The sequence below is a fragment of the Camelina sativa genome, chromosome 14 (genome assembly GCF_000633955.1).
Source record: "Camelina sativa cultivar DH55 chromosome 14, Cs, whole genome shotgun sequence".
Taxonomy (NCBI): Eukaryota; Viridiplantae; Streptophyta; class Magnoliopsida; order Brassicales; family Brassicaceae; genus Camelina; species Camelina sativa.
This window is the reverse complement of record NC_025698.1, coordinates 15,215,017-15,235,281: the sequence shown is the minus strand read 5'-3', so window position 1 is coordinate 15,235,281 and position 20,265 is coordinate 15,215,017. Positions and strand designations below refer to the sequence as shown.

The 20,265-nt window shown below is 33.3% G+C and overlaps 5 protein-coding genes across 5 annotated transcripts; 3 read left to right on the top strand and 2 right to left on the bottom strand.

Moving 5' to 3' along the window:
- LOC104741576 (glycine--tRNA ligase, mitochondrial 1-like) lies at window positions 3,178–6,225 on the top strand. Its single transcript, XM_010462462.2, has 9 exons — window positions 3,178–3,470; window positions 3,567–3,952; window positions 4,058–4,175; window positions 4,266–4,460; window positions 4,555–4,779; window positions 4,937–4,996; window positions 5,071–5,151; window positions 5,257–5,662; window positions 5,753–6,225. The coding sequence occupies exons 1-9, from the start codon at window positions 3,210–3,212 to the stop codon at window positions 5,983–5,985; spliced, it is 1,965 nt and encodes a 654-aa protein (XP_010460764.1). The 5' UTR covers window positions 3,178–3,209; the 3' UTR covers window positions 5,986–6,225.
- Window positions 6,772–8,297, bottom strand: LOC104741575 (probable WRKY transcription factor 71). The gene is made up of 3 exons (XM_010462461.1): window positions 7,875–8,297; window positions 7,572–7,718; window positions 6,772–7,405 (listed from the first exon to the last, which is right to left on the bottom strand). The coding sequence occupies exons 1-3, from the start codon at window positions 8,207–8,209 to the stop codon at window positions 7,024–7,026; spliced, it is 864 nt and encodes a 287-aa protein (XP_010460763.1). The 5' UTR covers window positions 8,210–8,297; the 3' UTR covers window positions 6,772–7,023.
- On the bottom strand, window positions 13,535–15,739 carry LOC104741574 (DNA-binding protein DDB_G0278111). The gene is made up of 7 exons (XM_010462459.2): window positions 15,508–15,739; window positions 14,720–14,785; window positions 14,545–14,606; window positions 14,391–14,455; window positions 14,155–14,246; window positions 13,949–14,020; window positions 13,535–13,843 (listed from the first exon to the last, which is right to left on the bottom strand). The coding sequence occupies exons 1-7, from the start codon at window positions 15,508–15,510 to the stop codon at window positions 13,811–13,813; spliced, it is 393 nt and encodes a 130-aa protein (XP_010460761.1). The 5' UTR covers window positions 15,511–15,739; the 3' UTR covers window positions 13,535–13,810.
- Window positions 16,428–18,225, top strand: LOC104741573. Its single transcript, XM_010462458.2, has 6 exons — window positions 16,428–16,629; window positions 17,035–17,117; window positions 17,218–17,339; window positions 17,446–17,604; window positions 17,701–17,794; window positions 17,874–18,225. The coding sequence occupies exons 1-6, from the start codon at window positions 16,495–16,497 to the stop codon at window positions 18,058–18,060; spliced, it is 780 nt and encodes a 259-aa protein (XP_010460760.1). The 5' UTR covers window positions 16,428–16,494; the 3' UTR covers window positions 18,061–18,225.
- LOC104741571 lies at window positions 18,454–19,948 on the top strand. Its single transcript, XM_019235777.1, has 6 exons — window positions 18,454–18,686; window positions 18,893–18,975; window positions 19,065–19,186; window positions 19,273–19,431; window positions 19,520–19,628; window positions 19,697–19,948. The coding sequence occupies exons 1-6, from the start codon at window positions 18,537–18,539 to the stop codon at window positions 19,881–19,883; spliced, it is 810 nt and encodes a 269-aa protein (XP_019091322.1). The 5' UTR covers window positions 18,454–18,536; the 3' UTR covers window positions 19,884–19,948.

The following is a 20,265-nucleotide window of genomic DNA, read 5'->3' as shown; positions in this document are numbered from 1 at the left end:
TAATTTCTTTAAAACCGAAACTCATGGTATAATTTTGCATGTTGATCTTAATAAATTTAAAATCAACACGGAAAGTGCGAGAATCACAAAAGGTTTATACGTATTGTATTATTACGTTTGGGTCTCTTAAAGAATTAAAAGAAGACTTCAAATTAAAAAGGTAAGACTCGTCCCATTATCCTTTGGAAGGTTTGGGACGAGGTAGGTAATTAAATCTTAGTTGCAAACTTGCAATCTAAGAATGTAGCACTCGAACCCACTACATGGAGCATGGCTAACATGTTAAATTCCTGAACCGGTCCTAAACATTATTTAAATCATCTCATTCCCATTTTCTATACCCATAACAGAACCCGACATGGGTTTCGACTCGTGTTTTACCATGCATTTATGAGTCGGTGACGAATCAATGGAGACTTCGAGAAAAGGGAAACAACCAGGCGAAGTTGGAATGCCTTGGAGGCGTGGAAGAGAGGTGAACGAGATGGTGAAGAAGTGAATCTAGATTATTTACTTTTAACTATAGTGATCAACTTTTGTTTTCTTCTTTTATCAACCGTTTCTGTGCCTTTATGAGTTGTTTGAGATTCTATTGTTGATAGTCTCTGTTTTTTTTGGTTTTAGTGTTTTTATGAGTTAGTTCTCTTTGTCGTTAAACTCCTCTGCTCCTTTTCTTTGTACGATGGGTAGGGATTATTGTTCCAAATATCCTAAAATCACCAAAAATTTCATATATAATAATATCTCACTAAATCCTAAATCATTTAATAAAAATCTCTAACAAATAACAAAATCTCCTAAAATAGCAATCAAATCTTTCAAAATATTTAAATCCCACCAAATTCCCTGAAATATCAAAGTTTTCAATAATCTTCTTTCATTAAACTAGATTTTGAACCCATGCTACGCGTGGATTTATTTGATATATTTTGATAAAAATTATATATAATTGATTACGGTAATAAAATATTATCTCATAAAATAAAATAAAATTAATACTAAGGAACAAAATTAAATTTCAGATACACAATTTTTTAAAATATAAAAATCAGTTGTGTTATAAAATCAAATCTGATTAAACAAATCATAAATTTAACTTGACGTCCAGGCGAGGCAAATCAAACTGATGACCTCGCATATACTAAATCATTTTCTTTGACCACCAGAAAAACGAAATAATTTTATAATCATGAATTTAACTCGTTTTCATATTTAATTGATCGCTACCACCTATGTTTTCGTATTTTTTTTATTCAATGTTTTCTTATTTTTCATATTCGTTCTTGTCATTTTCATTGTCAAATTTTGTGTTAATTGTCATTGTAACTTTTACCATTTGGTTCTTCGTTATACTCTTTTTCTTCTTCTTCCTCGTCAACTTATTCACATTCTTCCACTGAAAAACCTTTTTTTAGACTACCACACAACTTGTTAACCCATCAAACTCCAAGAACAAAATCATTTCTTTTCTCATAAAATTTGTAAAATTCATGATTACCAGCATAGTCAACACATGCACCCAATTATTGACAATTTTATTCATATACTTATTTGGTTTTAGATCCACGCGTTTAGAAACTTCTCAAACCAAAATCCTTACTTGGTTTATAATATTTTAAAAACATAATAAAATATACTAATAATTATTTATTTAATATGAATCATATGATATATAGAAATATGAGTACACTATAAGAACATATTAATTATAAATAAATAATATCAATTATATTATATCATCAAATAATATCAACCGTATCATATTATCAAATAACCGTAACCGTATATAACAGTAACCGCTTGAACCGTAACCATATTTAAACGTAACCGTTTAACCGTTTGTTAAACGGTTCTGGTTAAGGTTACACAAATTTCGAACCATAACCGATGGTTAATAAACCTTAACCGTGACAACGTAACCCTGGTCATGTCTATGTATAGCTAATAAAACATGTGTGTTTGTCGTCCATCTTTCTTCTTTAAACCTCAAAATTTGACTCAAACATCAAATTAAGGTCTTGCGATGTCAATCCTTCTTCCTTATACCCAAAAATAAAAAATTAATGAAAGAATATCAACTCATCTCAAAAATCATACACAAAAATATGTTTTACAGCTCATAAGAAATAAAAAGCACAAATGTAGATAAATAAGATAATTTTGTTTTGCATCAATATTTATAATATTTTAAACTTATAAAAGGTTTCGAAATATAAAATTTGAACCTTTTAAATTTTTCCATATTTATAATATTTTAAACTTTTAAAATTTAAAACTTATAATATTTAAAAACTTTTTAAAAGCTAAGAACTTTTAAAAGTTTCAATATTTATAATATTTAAACTTTTAAAATTTCTAAATATTATAATATTTTTTTGAAACTGTTTAAAGTTTTAATTTGATCAAATAAAAAACCAGATCAAACCAAATAAAATTTTTAAACTTGGATGCCTGATAAATCAAGTTTTCCTGCGCATTCGTCGTTGGAAGCATATTAATCTTATTTATACTGGTTCTGAACTATTGTCTAAAAAATTTCTAGCCGATGTGGGATATTGTGCTTAGTTCTTTGATTTCCATAAATTTAAAATTTTCCTTTTTCTAAAAAAATTTGTAAATTTAAAAAATGTTAATAAATGACATGTCAAATCATGATAGGTTGTTTAAAATAATTTTTAATATAGAAAATTCTGAAAATTGTATAAAATGTTAATAAGTGATATGTCAAATGTCTATTTCTATTGGTTGTTTAAAATCCTATGTGGACGGCCTTAGGAGCTTATAGCTCCTACTTTTTATTAGTATAGATTACACATCATTTTTCTCATTTGTTTGTGTATGTTCTCATCTATATTAATTAAATATCTAATATTATTATTAAAAAATCATGTTTAGAATAAAAAAATTTAGCTTAAAAAATCATGTTTAAAAGATCGGAGGGAGTATATGTTATAATTGATGGGAGCCAGATGATATAAATGTAAAATATAAACAACACAAATTTTGATTCACCATATGGTAATTAGGATTGAAAATTATTTATAGAGAAGCAACCCTAATTAATCTAAATTGATTGGGCCTAATGTCATGGCCCAAACTAATTGAAGTCATATCTAATTAACAATATATAATTATATGTAGCTAAGTTTCCCGTTAATACCTAAGTAACAAATTCACTTTTTCTTTCTATACCATTACCCATCGCTCCGATGCAGACTACAATGGAAGCTGCCCAACAATCGATGAAACCCTCCTCCGTCGAGTCTCATGGTAACGCCGTCGAGGTAAGCCTCCAAACTTCCCTGAGCTCTGGAAACCTTGACGCTTTCCGAAAAGCCGTCGTCAATACGCTCGAGCGGCGTTTGTTCTACAAACCATCTTTTGAGATCTACAAAGGTGTCGCTGGACTATACGATCTTGGCGCTCCTGGCTTTCTTGTTGAACTCAATATTATTAACTTTTGGCGCAAGGTAAGAATTAAGGATCATTCTCATATATATCTTTCTGCACAACTCGGTAGACAAGAACATGATTTGTGTTTTGGTTTTGGTTTTTGTCGTTTATAGTTTTTCGTACGTGAGGAGAACATGGCGGAAGTTCGTTGTGCAAGTTTGACACCGGAGGCTGTTCTCAAGGCATCTGGTCATGTAGATAAGTTCACTGATCCTATGGTTAATGATGTGATAACTGGAGAATGTCACCGTGCGGACCACTTGCTTAAGGATTACTGTGAAAAGAAACTGGAGAAAGATGCTGCTACCATCTCTGCTGAGGAAGCTGATGAGTTGAAGAATGTTCTCGCTGTTTTGGAAGATCTTTCTATTGAGGATCTTGGTAGGAAGATCAAAGAGTATGGGATCACTGCTCCCGTCACAAAGAATCCACTTTCTGATCTTTACCCGTTTAACTTGATGTTTCAAACATCCATTGGCCCAGCTGGTTTGATTCCTGGGTGAGAGTCTATCTAACATTTTTCATGTTATGATTAATTAGGTGTTTCTGAGCTCCTTTAGTTTCTTTCTTAACAAGTTACTTTCTGTGTGTGCTTCTGCTTCAGGTACATGCGTCCCGAAACTGCTCAAGGCATCTTTGTCAACTTTAAGGACTATTATTATGACAATGGAAAAAAACTTCCGTTAGCCGTGGCTCAAACTGGTCTAGTCTTTAGGAACGAGGTGTGTAGTTATCTCCATCTATAGTCTTTTAGGGGGATCTTGTTTCTTATTATCTCTAGTATTCAATAAGTAGTAGCATATTACTTGCAGATATCTCCTCGTCAAGGGCTTCTTCGAACTCGTGAATTCATGCTAGCAGAAATTGAGCACTTTGTTGATCCTGACAATAAGTCACATCCTAAATTCCCTGATGTGTCCAAACTGGAAATCCGTATGTTCCCAAGGGAGGAACAAACGTCTGGCCAAGCTGCAAAAAAACTTGTCCTTGGTGAAGCTGTTGCCAAGGTCAGTTAGCTATCGCATACTTATTTACATTATATGCACTCTCACAGACTTATTATACTAATGCCTGCAAGTGAAAATGTATTGGAACAAACAGGGTACTGTGAATAGTGAAACTCTAGGATACTTCATTGGGAGAGTGTATATTTTCCTTACCCGTCTTGGTATAGACAAGGAACGGTTGCGGTTCCGTCAGCATCTAGCAAATGAAATGGCTCACTATGCAGCAGACTGTTGGGATGCTGAAATTGAATGTTCATATGGGTGGAAAGAATGTGTTGGGATTGCAGATAGGTCTGCATACGACTTATATGCTCACTCTGTAAGAATCTTTAACATTGTATCTCTATTTTTTCATCATTCTGATTCACAGTTAGCTAGAGAGTTGATGATCAAAGCCCATTGGAGTTTTATATATATTTCCTATTTTAAAATTACTCAAGTAGATGATTGTGGATATATGCATTGTTTTATGACAGGAAAAAAGTCGAGTCGCTCTTGTCGCTGCAGTAAAACTTGCTGAACCAAAAGAAGTAGAGGTATACATGAGTTACTCAACATTTTCATATCTGTCTTCATAACTTGCGTTTAATATGGTTCTCTTTTATTTCAGAAAATTGTTATTACTCCTGTGAAGAGAGAATTGGGTCTTGCATTTAAGGGAGATCAAAAGAAGGTTGTTGAAGCTTTGGAGGTTAGACTGACTTGAGTCTATATTTTTTTAACTGAATAGCTTCTTTGTCGCATATTGATGGTTTATAATAATAGAACATGCTCCGTGTAACTAATGTTTTGTTAGGCGATGAGTGAGCAAGAAGCTATGGAGATGATGGCAACCCTAGAATCCAAAGGGGAAGTGGAGTTTGAAGTCTGCACACTCGGAAGAAACGTGAGCATCAAGAAGAACATGGTGTCAATCACAAAGAAGATGACGAAAGAGCACGTGAGGGTTTTCACTCCGTCAGTGATTGAACCATCATTTGGGATTGGTCGGATCATGTATTGTCTGTACGAGCATAAGTTCAGCACAAGGCCAAGCAAGGCAGGGGATGAACAGCTGAACGTGTACCGTTTTGATCCTCTTTTAGCTCCCTACAAGTGCATGGTTTTCCCGCTTGTTCAGAACCAACAGTTCGAGGAAGCAGCCAAGTTCATTTCCAAGGAACTCAAGTCTTTTGACATGTCACATAAGATTGACATCACTGGTACGTAGGACCAAATTTTGAAAACTGAAGTTATTTAAAAGTTTGAAATGAAGAAAAAACGAGTGAAGATTTGTGTGTGTATGTGAACAGGTACATCGATAGGCAAGAGATACGCCAAATCCGATGAATTTGGAGCGCCATTTGCAATAACAGTGGACTCAGAGACATCAGTGACAATCAGAGAAAGAGATAGCAAAGACCAAGTCCGAGTCAACGTGAAGGAGGCAGCTTCCGTCGTGAGCTCAATGGTAGAGGGGAAGATGACATGGCAAGACGTCTGGGCAAGCTTCCCACACCACTCTTCTGCTGCTTCAGACGAGTGAGTAGCTAGCTCTTTAAATCACCATCCTTGCAGATATATACATACTAAAGGCTAATAGGATGCTTTACCTTAAATTTCTTTCTCTCTTTATACTTTTCTAGCTTGAACCAAGGCTTAATTAGTTGAATGTGGCCATTTTAGTGTCTTTTTCTTGTCACAAAAAAAATATCGATACCAGGTTATTTACAAAACAGAATTGGGTAAGTATGTGTTTGTTTCTCAATGTGTTTCGTCCTCTCCACTTAGACTTGTCAAATTTCCGTGTGACCGTAAGTTTTTTTTTTCTATACTCTTTCCGTTTTATTTTAGTCAAGGTTTTTTCATTTTCTTTTCACAATTTTTTTTTTTATTAATACATTTTATAAAGGAATTTATTGGTCACTACATTAAAACAATAGAAATAAAACTGGATTTATTTTGTATCAAATATAATATTTACATCAAAAACCCATACTTAAAATATATGACACCAATTTAAAGTCTTTAAATGAAAGGGGAAGAATTAACTGACATGTATTTTATCTATGCTTAATTTTTGTTGAAAAATACTTTTCGGTTAATTGAAGTCTCAAAGAACTGATTTAGGGTGAACTCGTTGTCGTTAGTACAGTATTACTACTATTATATAACCACGAGTCAACAATTTCTGCATTTCCACGCGACCAACAAACAAAGAAAAGACTTTTATTTAAAAGCAAATTAAAACATAAGTTAGTAATTTTGTTGACCGATAATGAAATCATATTCAGAATACTCGAACCACATGATATAATACTAAGTTTTCGAAGAGCAGGAAATGTAAAACATATATAGAGACGTACACAAAGTTTTAACTCTTACAAGAATCAAAGTCCATATAATTAGTAGGCTGTCAGCAGTGGAATACATATACACATGCATTTAAAGATATATTAATAAATATTAGAACACCTAATAATCTACTCTTCTATATATATAGGGTACTAAATTATTTCTCTTTATATAATTTATAATGTAATCATAAAGCTTCGATTATATAGTACGTGTCCAGTGTCCTCTCTCAAGATTCGTGCTTCAAGAACATTGAAGGAACAATGTCCTGAAGAAGACCATAGTCAGCACCTGATTGATGGTTATTATTATTGTAACTATTGATAACATGACCTTGTTCGTACGACATAGAAACCACTGGTTGATAACTCGCCGGAGGATGCTTTACCATGAGAAACTCTTGACGGTGACGAGGGAAGCTATGGAGGAAACTGCTTCCACCACCACGGTGGCCTAATAGATGTTCAGCAGTCACGGTTCCTCTCAACGTCGATGGGATTGGATGGTTGTGTTTTCCTTCGTATGTTGTAATTACGATCGACGGATCATGGAACGATCTCTCTACACGTTTCTTCACGTTGCACTTTTGTGTTGTGCACCTATAGTAACTCCTGACAAAACGCATACATAAACTCTTAAATAGATATTATGATAATATATATATACCTTTTTTATAACCAGTATGATATATACGTGTAACTTGTAATAATTGCATATGGACACGTAAATAAATGTGTGGGTTTGAATAGGGTGTGGTGACGTGGTGTAGAAGTAAACCTTGGATAAGGGCTGTTCTTGACGGCCTTTTGTCCATATTTTCTCCACCTATAACCATCTTCAAGATGATCAATCTCGCTTTTGGTCATAAATGCAACCCTAGCTTCTCTCGCTTTCTTCACACCTTTCTTTTTACCTTGTTTTGTCCTGACCATATTCATCCACCAAAAGCATTAATCTCTAGGGTTTCAACGTTCTAAAACCTTGAGAAAGCAAGTGATTGTTGATTTTCATAAGATTGATCACATTATATCGTCTAAATTTGGTTCAGAATGAACTGTTAAAGGTCGAAAAAGAACTCACACTAGCTTGGAACATTCACCTACACCATGTTGATCGCCTTCGATGTCCTCCATTCGGTCACTCTTATTATCGTTGGGGTTCTCTTTAGGATCGGCTTCATTGGAGGAAGATGAAACCACCGGAGAATTCGAGTTGAGATTTAGGTAAGGGTTGTTTACGAAATGGCCCATATTGGATGGTGAAAAAGGTTGAATAGCGGAACTATAAGGTGGGAATTTGAAGACCTTCTCGAGTGAGTTATAATCCATAACTAATGAGCTTTGTAAGCAATCAGTTAAACTCATGAAGGATACTTCTTCTGAAGATGTGTTCGTGTGCTCAACATGATCATCCATCGAAGAAGGGGAGAAGGAGAAAGAAAAGGAAGAGATTTGGTTCTTCAAACTTAGGTGTTAGGTTATATGTGGACTTTGGGTGATCATCAAGTCATATAAATATAAGTCCATTCAACTTTACTTTATTACTTCGATGGTCTTTAGTTCTGAATATTCAATAATTAAGGTCTTAAATATATATTTTGGAGCCATCGCATTTGGAGAACAAATAGTAAACCACTCTGATTTTATTTGAGAAACCCGGCCGCAATGAGAGAAAATGGACATAGATGATGAATTATACTATAAATTTTGTGTATATAAACTATATGTTTAAAACGAAGGAGCTCTACGAAATTCTCTACAATGTTCAATACTTTTATCTCTTGTTTTGATGAAATTTCTTTTTTTATTGTGTCTCGTGAAAACAATCGTCGAGCTAGCTGATGAACTTGCAAAATCAGCTATACGATCGATTTGTAATTTACCAACTCTGGTACCGATTTAATTAAAGAAAATCTCTATGAGATCAACCAAAAAAAGAAAACTTTATGTTTAAATCGCTATTGGCTGGATCCAAATTTTAACATATAATGTATCATCAATCTACGTACGTATGACCAATCTAAAACCCGTAACAATTGTTCTTAAAGTAATTAATTTTTTTTCTTCAACAGAAATATCAAAAAATTGTATGTAATTTGAAATTATAATATATCAATAGTCTCTCTAAAATGTGATATAAAAAATAATTTGAAAGAATTCAAGAGGGATATCGGAAAGTTCAAAAGGGTCATAATCTTTGAAGACTTTAGTGGGTATAAACTATAAACATTGCTAAAATATCTTTATGTATGTGAAAAAGAGAGGTTTGAAAAATTCAACTTAAAATTAGTCAGCTAGAGAGCTATCTAACAAAAAGTGGTTTCTATAAAGGAAACATTTAACTATATTTTTCTCTCTAATCATATCTACCACACTATGCTTTAATTTGGCTTCTTCTTCTNTTTTTTTTTTTTTTTTTTTTTTTTTTTTTTTTTTTTTTTTTTTTTTTTTTTCGTTTTGTAACTTATGATATAGCTATAAACTGATCAAATGAATTAATCTACAATATTTTTTGTTTGTAAAATGGATAGAGTATTTGCTACTGAGAACGAAATCCATATATATAAAACAATAAGGTTAAGCACAAAAGTCTCACGCACGGTACATGTATTAGATAATCACAATAATACAGCAATGATGCTTTTGATATTTTATTTGTTTTTTTTTCGTCTTGTAAAACATACATTTGGTTGCGTCGATGAATAGTTTTTTCTTAAAAGTATACGTTATCAAAATTCACTATGAATATGGTTTTGAGTTTTGACTAAACAAACATAAAAGTAAAATATATAGGAAACTCGTTTGACAGACATAGGTACATCCTCTTAAATATGTCGTAGTAGACATGATCATGATCACCATATATGGTGTTTCGTATAGCAAATTTAAATGGCCATCATGTCCTTTAGTAACGATCCATTAGACAATATCAGAAATTGAGATCTATGTAAATGCAATATATTTCCAAAAAGTATACTCACGTAAAAAGTCCTATTGATGGATATTACAAATAAAGATAAAAAAGAATGCAAATGCATAAAGCAATGTAGACATTGTACATCTACTTCCAACATCTTTGCACTCGTCAAAAGCAAACTTTCTTGGTGAATTATAACGAATCATATATTAATTATGCATAAACACAAAACGAGTGAATATTTAAACTAAATAAAACAAAAGTCTCCATTAATTTACCCTCTCCCTAGAACCCTTAATTTATTTTTATATTATAACCTTTTTTGTTTTTGTTTTTACTACAAATAACCTCCATAAGAAAAGAAGCTAACTGATGTAAAAAAAGCTAACTAATTTCTTTAATTTCATATTTAAATAAGGGTTTTAATTAGATATATACGAGCTACATTATTGTTGTTGATTCAAAGTCAACGAAGACCACTTAGCTTGCTTTATGAACATTCAACGTCCTTCAAAGCAATAACCTCAGTTTCCTTAGCTTTATAAATTACTTCAATAAGATAAGGTCTTAAAACATTAGTCTTATCCTGATAATAGTAGGAAAAAAATCTGATCGTATATAGCATATTGAAAGAAAAACATAGAGAAACGAAATATATATCAGATAATGATTATAGCAACTAATATTCTTATATACTCAAATGGTTGGATCTTAAAAAATATTTTGGTCTTTCCCTTTGGAATTCGATCGGAGAACATAAATATACTATATGATTACATTTTTTATCTTAGAAACAGAAAAGTTAAAGAAGAGACGTGGAGGCAAATGGCAGCGTCTTTGACCATTAGAGTCAGAAAAGTCGTGCGTGCATGTCATGTGTTCTTCCTTCCTCTTTTTTGATAATGATGAGCGAAACCCTATGTCATTTTATATATTTAGTCCACGCTTGATACTATTTCTGTCACGTATTTGTGTTCGTTTAATTAAAGTTATATTAGTTACTTTAAAATTCTATAATCACCGCTTGAACACTATGTGAGCTGGTCGAACCCACTATTCATATTCGTGTGTGCTATATTTTGCAGTACAACTAAGTAACTAACCTTTTAAAGGCTTAAACCCAAAATAACATTCTTTTACCAAAAGTGTTCAGGTGGGAACAGGTTCAACTTTCTTGATATTAAGGAGCCAAAAAAGCTTCATTCATTCGCTTTTTGTTTTTGTTATTGGAGTTAGAAAATGCTAAAGCACTAGTCGGAGTTTCTGTAGCATATATATATATATCGATATTATTTTTTTTCTCGATTACTTGATTATCACAAAACCAAGAAAAGTTTTATAATAATACACTTAAAGTCTAGGTGGTTTGATAAGTCAATTAGACGTTTGAGCTTTTTAGTTATTATAAAATAAACATAAAATGTTTCTAGAAATAAAAACTGATCATAACAGATTATTATCATATAAAGAAATTAAAATAGTACGAGATTAATTGATAGGTAAAGCGTGAGACACTTTGTACAAGTATAAGGGGTGCATGGTTGTCGCTTTCTCTTAAAAATTTCACCTACAAATTACTGCTTATATTACTCTTTAAATTTCCCTTAAGTTTAAACTCTATACTGTTATCATAAAGGACTTAATCGAATTTTTCTTTATATAAAATCATATTGTATTTCTGAATTGTTTTCTAGTTACATAAATAACTAATTTATCTATTAAACATATCAACAAGGTTCTGATAGGTTGAATGATCAATTCCTTTACCATAAATTAAATACATTTTCACATTCAATCATCATCTATGTATGTCGTGTTATACCTTTAGTTTCAATAAAGCTCTATGACTCATCCAAACTATACAGTTTATCAGTTTCAATTATATAACTAAAACATGAAATATAAACTTTGAACTAACTACTCATGTCAGCTTGACAAAAAAGAAAAGACAAAAGAACCACTCATGTCAATTCTTCTTAGTTGAGTGTGAGTGTGACACTAAAATTATGTATGTTTCGACGATCAGAGCAGGTACTGTGTTTGGTAATATAAAGGGTAATATAAGCAGTCTTTCAACTTATGAGTTAACATAAAAGTTAATATTTAGTTGTTTGATAGGTCACAATCTAATATATTCGCTAAGTATTTTTTACTTATCCTTAATTTCGTCAAAACAATGAGAAAAATCAATTACCGTGATGTCCTTGCCGTTCAGGGACATACGTTTCTCCTTTCTAACCATCGACTGTCTAAAAAAATCGAAATTGTTGACTGATTTTTCATTGTTTATATATGACCTAATAAATATGTATTTTTAAATAGCATCATCAACAAATGGGTAGTGTTACATTCATCTATGCTACATTTTGTATGAGATAAATATGAAATATAACAAAGGCCAAAGACAAGCCGACAGATAATTAGGAAATTTAAATAAGAAATCAAAAGTCATAAGTCAACGTTTACGCTTAGTTGAATTAGAGATATAAAGTTTCAACATCCACTCCACTAATGTCGTTTTCTTATCACTTATTTAAGATTAACAATTTTTTAATCGGATAAATTGTACGGACCGTAACACACTTGGCATAAAATGTAGTTTAATTGTCTTTTTAGTTTACGTTTTTTAAAATAGCCACGTCTTCATCATTGCAGAACTGCGTCATATGGTCTACGTCTACGCGAAAAGATGGTTTATCGAATGGTTATTATTTTCGCTTAAACAACAATGATCTCGAAGAAAATTATTTCAAAAATATAAACGTTTTGGAGAGGAGATATATGAAAAATTCTTGGGTTCACCCGTAGCTGAACAACTCTCGTTTACTTTTTCTTAATTAACTAATCAGAATACATTTACCTTTTCTTGATTAATTAATTACGACAATATATCATATCATATTATATTTAAGAAAATAAATTAAAATTAAAATAAAAAAACAAAACAAATTAAGCAGATACATTATGTTGGTTTGGGTTTATAAAAGAAAAGTTAGGGTTTAGATTTTATAATTAAACAAAATTATATGTCGGTTTGGGTTTACAATAGAATGATTAGGAATTAAATTTTACAATTAAATGAAATTATAAATCGGTTTAAGTTTACAAAAAAGTGGTTAGAGTCTAGATTTTACAATTAAACAAAATTATATGTCGATTTGGATTTACAAAATAGTGGTTATGGTTTAGATTTTATAATTAAACAAAATTATATGTCGGTTTGAGTTTATAAAAAAAAATTATGGTTTAGATGTGATAATTAAAAACTGTAATATCATATTAAAATTAACAAATTTAAAATTAATTGATCTACAAAATTTGTTTTCTTAATTATGATTTGTTTCATTAATTTAAAAGAGATGAACAAGAGAGGTTCACCTCTAGAATTATCCGACGTCAAGACGACGTCGCCTTTTTCTCTGCAATTCTTGAAGTAACAGCTAACAACTTTGATTGTCAAAGTGAACTAAGAGCAGTTTATTTTTTTTTAGTGGTAAATAGTAAGGTAGATGTGTCTACATAATAGCAAGTCTTACATTTGCATTCATCTATGTTGGCTACAATAATGTCCCCTTTCTTTAATTATTTGAAATAACAGCTAACTACTTTGAGTGTCAAAGCTAATTACTAAGAGCATTTTTTATTTCTCACTGTTTTTGAGAATCAAAACTAACAGGGCTTAAACTAAGGCGTTACTTCTTATGATGGAGTAGGCCACAATCAATCCTTCACTACCAACAGAGCATGAACTATTTATCCACAAAATGACTTTGAGTAAATCAAGAATTAGTAGCAATATCATCAAAATTATGCCAAGTAGAAAATAGAACAGAATCGTTTTTCTTTCTAATACTATTCAAATCATAGCAGGCAATGTGAAAAGAGAGCATCATAAGATGAAGATAGTTAACAGACGAAATGCCAAAAAATAAAAATGCAGAGTTTCAGTTTTACTTTAATCCCATCCCAAGCATCTAGAAGAAAATCATCAAAGATTCACTGACAATAAACATATTTAACAGTAGCTTTTAAGTAGTGAACGCACACTGGACAGTGAGATCCCCCATAGATTTGCAAAGTACAGCATAACATTTTTCTTCCTAATCGTCATCCACCCCACGGCGCCTATGGATCTGTAAACACATCCAAGATAAACTTAAAACTCAATGATATTTTTGAAGGTTAAGACAAAATCTGTTTTAATAACTTGTTTTTTTTGAGGATTGTGTAGACTGTACCGTGACTTTCGTTTGTTTGGCAGTTTGGCTGTTTATTTGTTCCAAGAGTGTTATAAGCCGCTCCTCAGAAACCTGTAAAGAAAACAGAGTATTTCAATAACTATTAGATGCATAACACACTCATGCAGACTCAGTAACATTTGGGTAAAACCGGATGATACCTAAGAATTATGAAATACGAAATGGAAAAGCGTCTGGATCATTACCTTTTCAACTATCTGTCCCATTTGAGCAGCCCTCAAAATAACATCCTCAACACCTCTAGCTTTCTCAGGTTTTACCAGGGCAATTCGAGCAACTGTAGAAAAAAAAAATGAAGGAGAAGCATCAAAGATATATTGTGTCTCCCTCGAGCTTTGGAAGATCATCATACTGATGACATGATAAAGGAAAAAGGTAAAGTAACTAGATGAACTCCTAACACATATTAGATGAGACTTACTTCTCTCTCGGGCCTGGGAAGACAATATTTGACTAAGCATCATTTGTCTGCGTTCATCAGCTTCCCTACACGAGAATGTTCCAATCAGAGAATACATTAGTTCAAAAACAGAATTCCAAACCGCAGAAAATCATTAAACAAACTAATTACACACCTTCTAGCATCATCCTGTTGTTTCTCTTGCTCAGGATTCTGCTGATTACCACCCTGCTTACCCTGCAAAATTATGCAGTTTAGTGAAAATCTCATAAGGGAAACGAGACACAAAAAGTACGCATTAATTTGAGACGAAATCAGATATCAGTTAAAGGTTTATCAAGAAATATTACCAAGCCTTGTCGAGCCATAAGCTCTTGCATTCTCCTCTGTCTAATAGCTTCTAGTTCAGGATCCGCCTACACACATCAGGAAGTAAAAGGGAGAAGATATAATCATGAAAAATGCAGCTAACAATAATACAGTGCCACGATAACTGAATCAAAGAAAACAATCATTTTCCCAGGTCTATCTCATCTGACACCCAACAACCATTTCCCTACTTAGATATAACTCACCCAATGACAAAGTGCAATGAATGTTAACCAGATAGATAAAAAATATTAATTTACAATCATCAATTATATCAAAGGCGAATTCAATGAGTTTGATTTCACTAACACACCTTATTCAAACAAGACAGCTTCAATCAAAAAAAAAGAAAAAAAAAAGAAGGGGCCACCTAGAAATCAAGCAGATCCAACTCATACACGGCACAACTGATTCAAACCGTAAAGTAACAATCATGAAGTTTCAAAACTCTCTAAGCATACCAAACTTGGCACTGATACTTTACTTTGCATCAAAAAAAAAAATTTCGAGATAAGAGATTGAATCTAATTCTCAAGCAGCGAACCCAGTTTCAAATCAAGAACAGAATCAGGTTCAATTCGTTCAAATCACGTTCTATTCCCGAAACAAAGAGATGTTACGAGGGAAAACGAAATCAACTCAATGAGAAATCTAACTTAGGCATAAACTGAAAGAAGAATCTAACCATTAATTGCACAAAACCCTAAAAAATTGACAAAAACGAAATTGAAAGAAGCGTAAATAATTAGAAGAGAGAAAAGAATCTAACCATTGGAGCAGTGTTCGTCTCTTTCCTCTTCGATGCCAAATCGAAATTAAAAAAAGCGCAACACAGAACAGAGCTCTCTCTTAAAGGAGAAATGCTTCAAAAGAAAAACCCAAACGAAGCTTTAGCTTAGCTTTTGTTAGACGCGCTTCATCATCATGTAGTTAGGGATGGGCACGACGGACGGGTACCCTTGAATTTTCTCGTACCCTTTACCCGACCGGATCCTAACCGGTAATAGAAAAAAATTACTCGTACTCGACCCTTAAATAACGGGTATCCAGAAAAAAATAGTTGATCCTTGAAATACCCGACCCTTTACTTTTACCCAGAAAAATAGATATCCGATAAATTTTTTTTGTCAATAATCGCAATAATAATTTCATATTCCAAAATCCGAAAAAGGAAAATTTCATAAATATATGCAACATATAGTTCCAAAAATTATAAAATTACAAACTTTAAAATAAAAGTAATATATAATTCAATTGGGCGTCGTATATATCATTTCAGTTAGGTTAAGTTGAACTTAGGCTTTAACTTTAACTCTATTATATATTTATAATTAATAATAAATAATAAGAATACAAAATATTAAAGAATATTAACGGATCGGGTAACAAAACGGGTAAAAGGACGAGTAACGGAACGGATATTGAAAACTAAACTAATACCCTATACTCGTCCCTTACTCACGGATAATAAAATTATAATACCCTTTACTCGACCCTAAAACTGCGGGTACCCTTTTTTCGAGACGAGTACGAGCCGAGTAACGGCTGAAATGCGGGTAACGGGTATTAGTGCCCAGGCCTACATATAGTATATACAGTCTGTCTCATTTTTTACATAATCGCCCCCATATATTTTTTAAATTTTTATTACTAACACAACAACTTATGATTTGTGAATTTACCCCCATTTTCCCTCATTTATTTTATCAAGTCAACACTTGTTCAGCGGGGGTTAGAAGAAGAATAAAATCTGAGAATGGATTCGTCTCAGGGAAGCTCAGCTGCTACGATTGTGATTCCAAACAACAACAACGAGAAGCTGATCGGTCTGCTTCATGATACTGGTTCTACTGAAATTGTGGTCTTGTGCCATGGCTATCGATCTAACAAGGTTAAGTTTTTTGCTTTTTACTCTTTCTTCTTCTCAGCTCTTGTGGGTCGTGACTGAGAGACTCTGACACTTGGATCACTTCAGACTTCCGTGTTCCGCTGTGTTTTGAAACTTACATGTAAATTGCCTAATTTATTTGATCAGTTTTGTGTAATTGTTGTGCCTTTAAAAAATAGCTAGGCATCTTAGTTGTTTTGTAACTTTGTTTTGTCTTTTTTTACACATTGGAGTTAGGTAAATGGGTGAATCTGGATTGTAATCAATATGAATGTTTAGGGTAAAAACTTCAAATCTGTTGATCCCAATTTGACTTCTTCAAGCTGTTTGCTTTTTGCCAATTAGATCATAAGACTTCATGGTGTTTAACTTGTCATAAATTTGGCTTATGATATTATATATATGCAGAATGACCCAGTCATGATAAGTGTTGCTACTGCTATAGAGAAAGAAGGGATCAGCGCTTTCCGTTTTGATTTCTCTGGGAATGGGTATATATATTACTCCTGCTTGCTTGCTTTATCAATTATCATTTGTTTTGCATAGTTAGTTTTGATCTTCTGGGGGTTTGTGGTGCTTCCATCGTTGCAGAGAGAGTGAAGGCAGTTTCTATTTTGGTAACTACAACTACGAAGCTGATGATCTACGTTCTGTTATCCGATACTTCACTAACATGAACCGTGTGGTTCCTATCATTCTCGGCCACAGTAAAGGTAACTAGGTCTAGCATCACTGTTTCATTTTCTGCCTCAAGCCACGGATTCATACAAGGGGACATTTGCAAGAGAAACTCTTTAACTTATTTTTGACATTGCATAGGAGGTGATGTGGTTCTCGTCTATGCCTCCAAGTACCACGATATCTGCAATGTAATCAATCTTTCGGGACGATATGATCTAAAGAAAGGCATAGGAGAGCGTCTTGGGGAAGATTTTTTGGAAAGAGTTAAGCAACAAGGATTCATTGATGTTAAAGAAGGTAGGTATATTATTGTTAACACTCCTTTGGTCTTCCTGTACTGTGTCATTTCAGCACTCTAGTGTTTTCATTAATTGATGTGCTGGTATTTTACAGGAAACTCCGGGTATCGTGTTACCAAGGAGAGCTTAATTGAGAGGTTGAACACTGATATGCATGAAGCTGGTCTCAAGATTCACAAAGAATGCAGGTGAGGATAGCTGAGTTCTCTCTAAATCATATCGCATGTTTGGATATAAACAAACTATGATTGATTGTAATGATGGCAGGGTCTTGACGGTTCATGGATCCGCGGATGAGGTAATACCCCTGGAAGATGCCAAGGAGTTTGCGAAGATCATACCGAACCACAAGCTGGAGATTGTGGAAGGAGCTGATCATTGTTATACCAAACATCTAAGTCAACTAGCTACAACAGTTATGGAGTTCATAAAGACAGTCATTGTGACCAACTAGTTTTTTTCCCCCTTTTAAAGTAATGTTCATGATGCGCAATTTGGTTTGTTTTTGGGTTTAAGAATAATGGTAACCAAAATTAAATTCTTCGTTAATTAAGCGCTCTTGCTGCAGCACATGAGACTTACACGAAACTGTGTTATATGTCAATATTATTTTTGTTAATGGCAATCAAATACACTGTTCTAAATGAATTTGTCACTAAACTAGCAGGATACCAATGAGCAGGGTCTTGATGAACATCACAAATCAAAATCATAGCTCAAATACTGTTATTATTTAGGCCTTTTTTCATAAAGTTTGAAATTAATTAAAAATCTTATCCATTGCTATCACTCGACAACGATGAAAGGTCTTTTTTCAATAATTGACAATTTAACGTCACTGTCATCCAGACAGAACAGCTCTTTTGTTACAATAAATTGCAATTATTGTTCCCCTTTTTCCTCTCCTGGAACAAAGCAAACAAGCTGAGAATGGATTCGTCTCAGGGAAGCTTAGCTGCTACTATTACACTACAAAAGATTGTAATTCCTAACAGCAACAACGAGAAGCTGGTGGGTCTGCTTCATGAAACCGGTTCTACTGACATTGTGGTCTTGTGCCACGGCTGTCTATCAAACAAGGTTAGTTTTGGTTTATTTTGATTTAAAAAATAGAAACATACTGACACATAGAGTTAGATAATGGGTGAATCTTGATTGTAATCAATATGAATGATGATATTGAGGACAAACTTCAAATCTGTTGATAAGACTTCAAGGGTAGCCTATGTTGGTAGGAGTTCTACATAGAATTAATTACTTGTCTTTTGGATTATGAAACTATGCAGAATGACCCAATCATCAAATATGTTGCTGCTGCTATAGAAAAAGAAGGGATCAGCGCTTTCCGTTTTGATTTCTCTGGGAATGGGTATGTTTTCTCTTGCTTGCTTACTTTATCATTTGTTTTGCATAGTTAGTTTTGATCTTGAGGGGTTTCTGGTGCTTCTATTGTTGCAGAGAGAGTGAAGGCAGTTTCTATTTTGGTAACTACAACTATGAAGCTGATGATCTACGTTCTGTTATCCAATACTTCACTAACATGAACCGTGTGGTTCCTATCATTCTTGGCCACAGTAAAGGTAACTAGGGCTGTTTTTGATTTTTCTGCCGAAGGGGTGAACTTGACATTGCAAGAAACTTTATAACTTATGTTGACATTGCATAGGTGGTAATGTAGTCCTTGTTTATGCCTCCAAGTATCACGATATCCGCAATGTAATCAATCTCACTGGATATTCTGATCTGAAGAAAGACTTAGTAAGGCGTCTTGGGGAAAATTATTTGGAAAGAATTGAGCAACAAGGATACATTGATGCTAGGGAAGGTACTGTAATGGCTCATTACTTTTACTGTACTGTCTCAGATCAGTAATCTAGTACTGTCTGTATCGATGCGCTGGTCTTTTGTTACAGAATGGCGTAATATAAAGGTTATCGACTATCGTGTTACCAAGGAGAGCTTAATGGAAAGGTTAAACACTAATATGCATGAAGTTTGCCACAAGATTGACAAAGAATGCAAGTGAGGTTCGCTGAGTTCTTCTTTTAACTGGGATATAAACAAACCATGATTGATTGTAATGATGGCAGGGTCTTGACGGTTCATGGATCGGCTGACGAGGTAATACCTCTGGAAGATGCCAAGGCGTTTGAGAAGATCATACCCAACCACAAGCTGGAGATTGTGGAAGGAGCTGATCATTGTTATAACGAACATCTAAGTCAGCTAGCTACAACAGTTATGGAGTTTATAAAGACAGCCATTGTGAACAACTAGTATTTTGTTCTCTCTCTCTGAGTTATAATAATGTTCCTGATGCCATAAAACATAAATTTTCCAAACTCAGTCCGCATTTTGGTTTGTTTTTGGGTTTAAGAATAATGGTGATCAAAATAAAAATGTATCTTGCTTGTCATCTAAGTCTTTATGCCTGCTATAAACATCATGCGGGGACTGAATTATTTACTCCATATGATGGGTCTAGAATCATGGAACATTACAATCAGCAGCAGTCATCTTTTGTCTCAAAGCACACAACATTAGTTTGTGATATTAGGCAACCACACATGTGAGAAGCCCTTTGGTTTGCTTGGAAACTTTGTAGAGCAAACCTAACAGCAAGTTCGGCCTCTGCTTTGTATATGGCTCACGTCATATT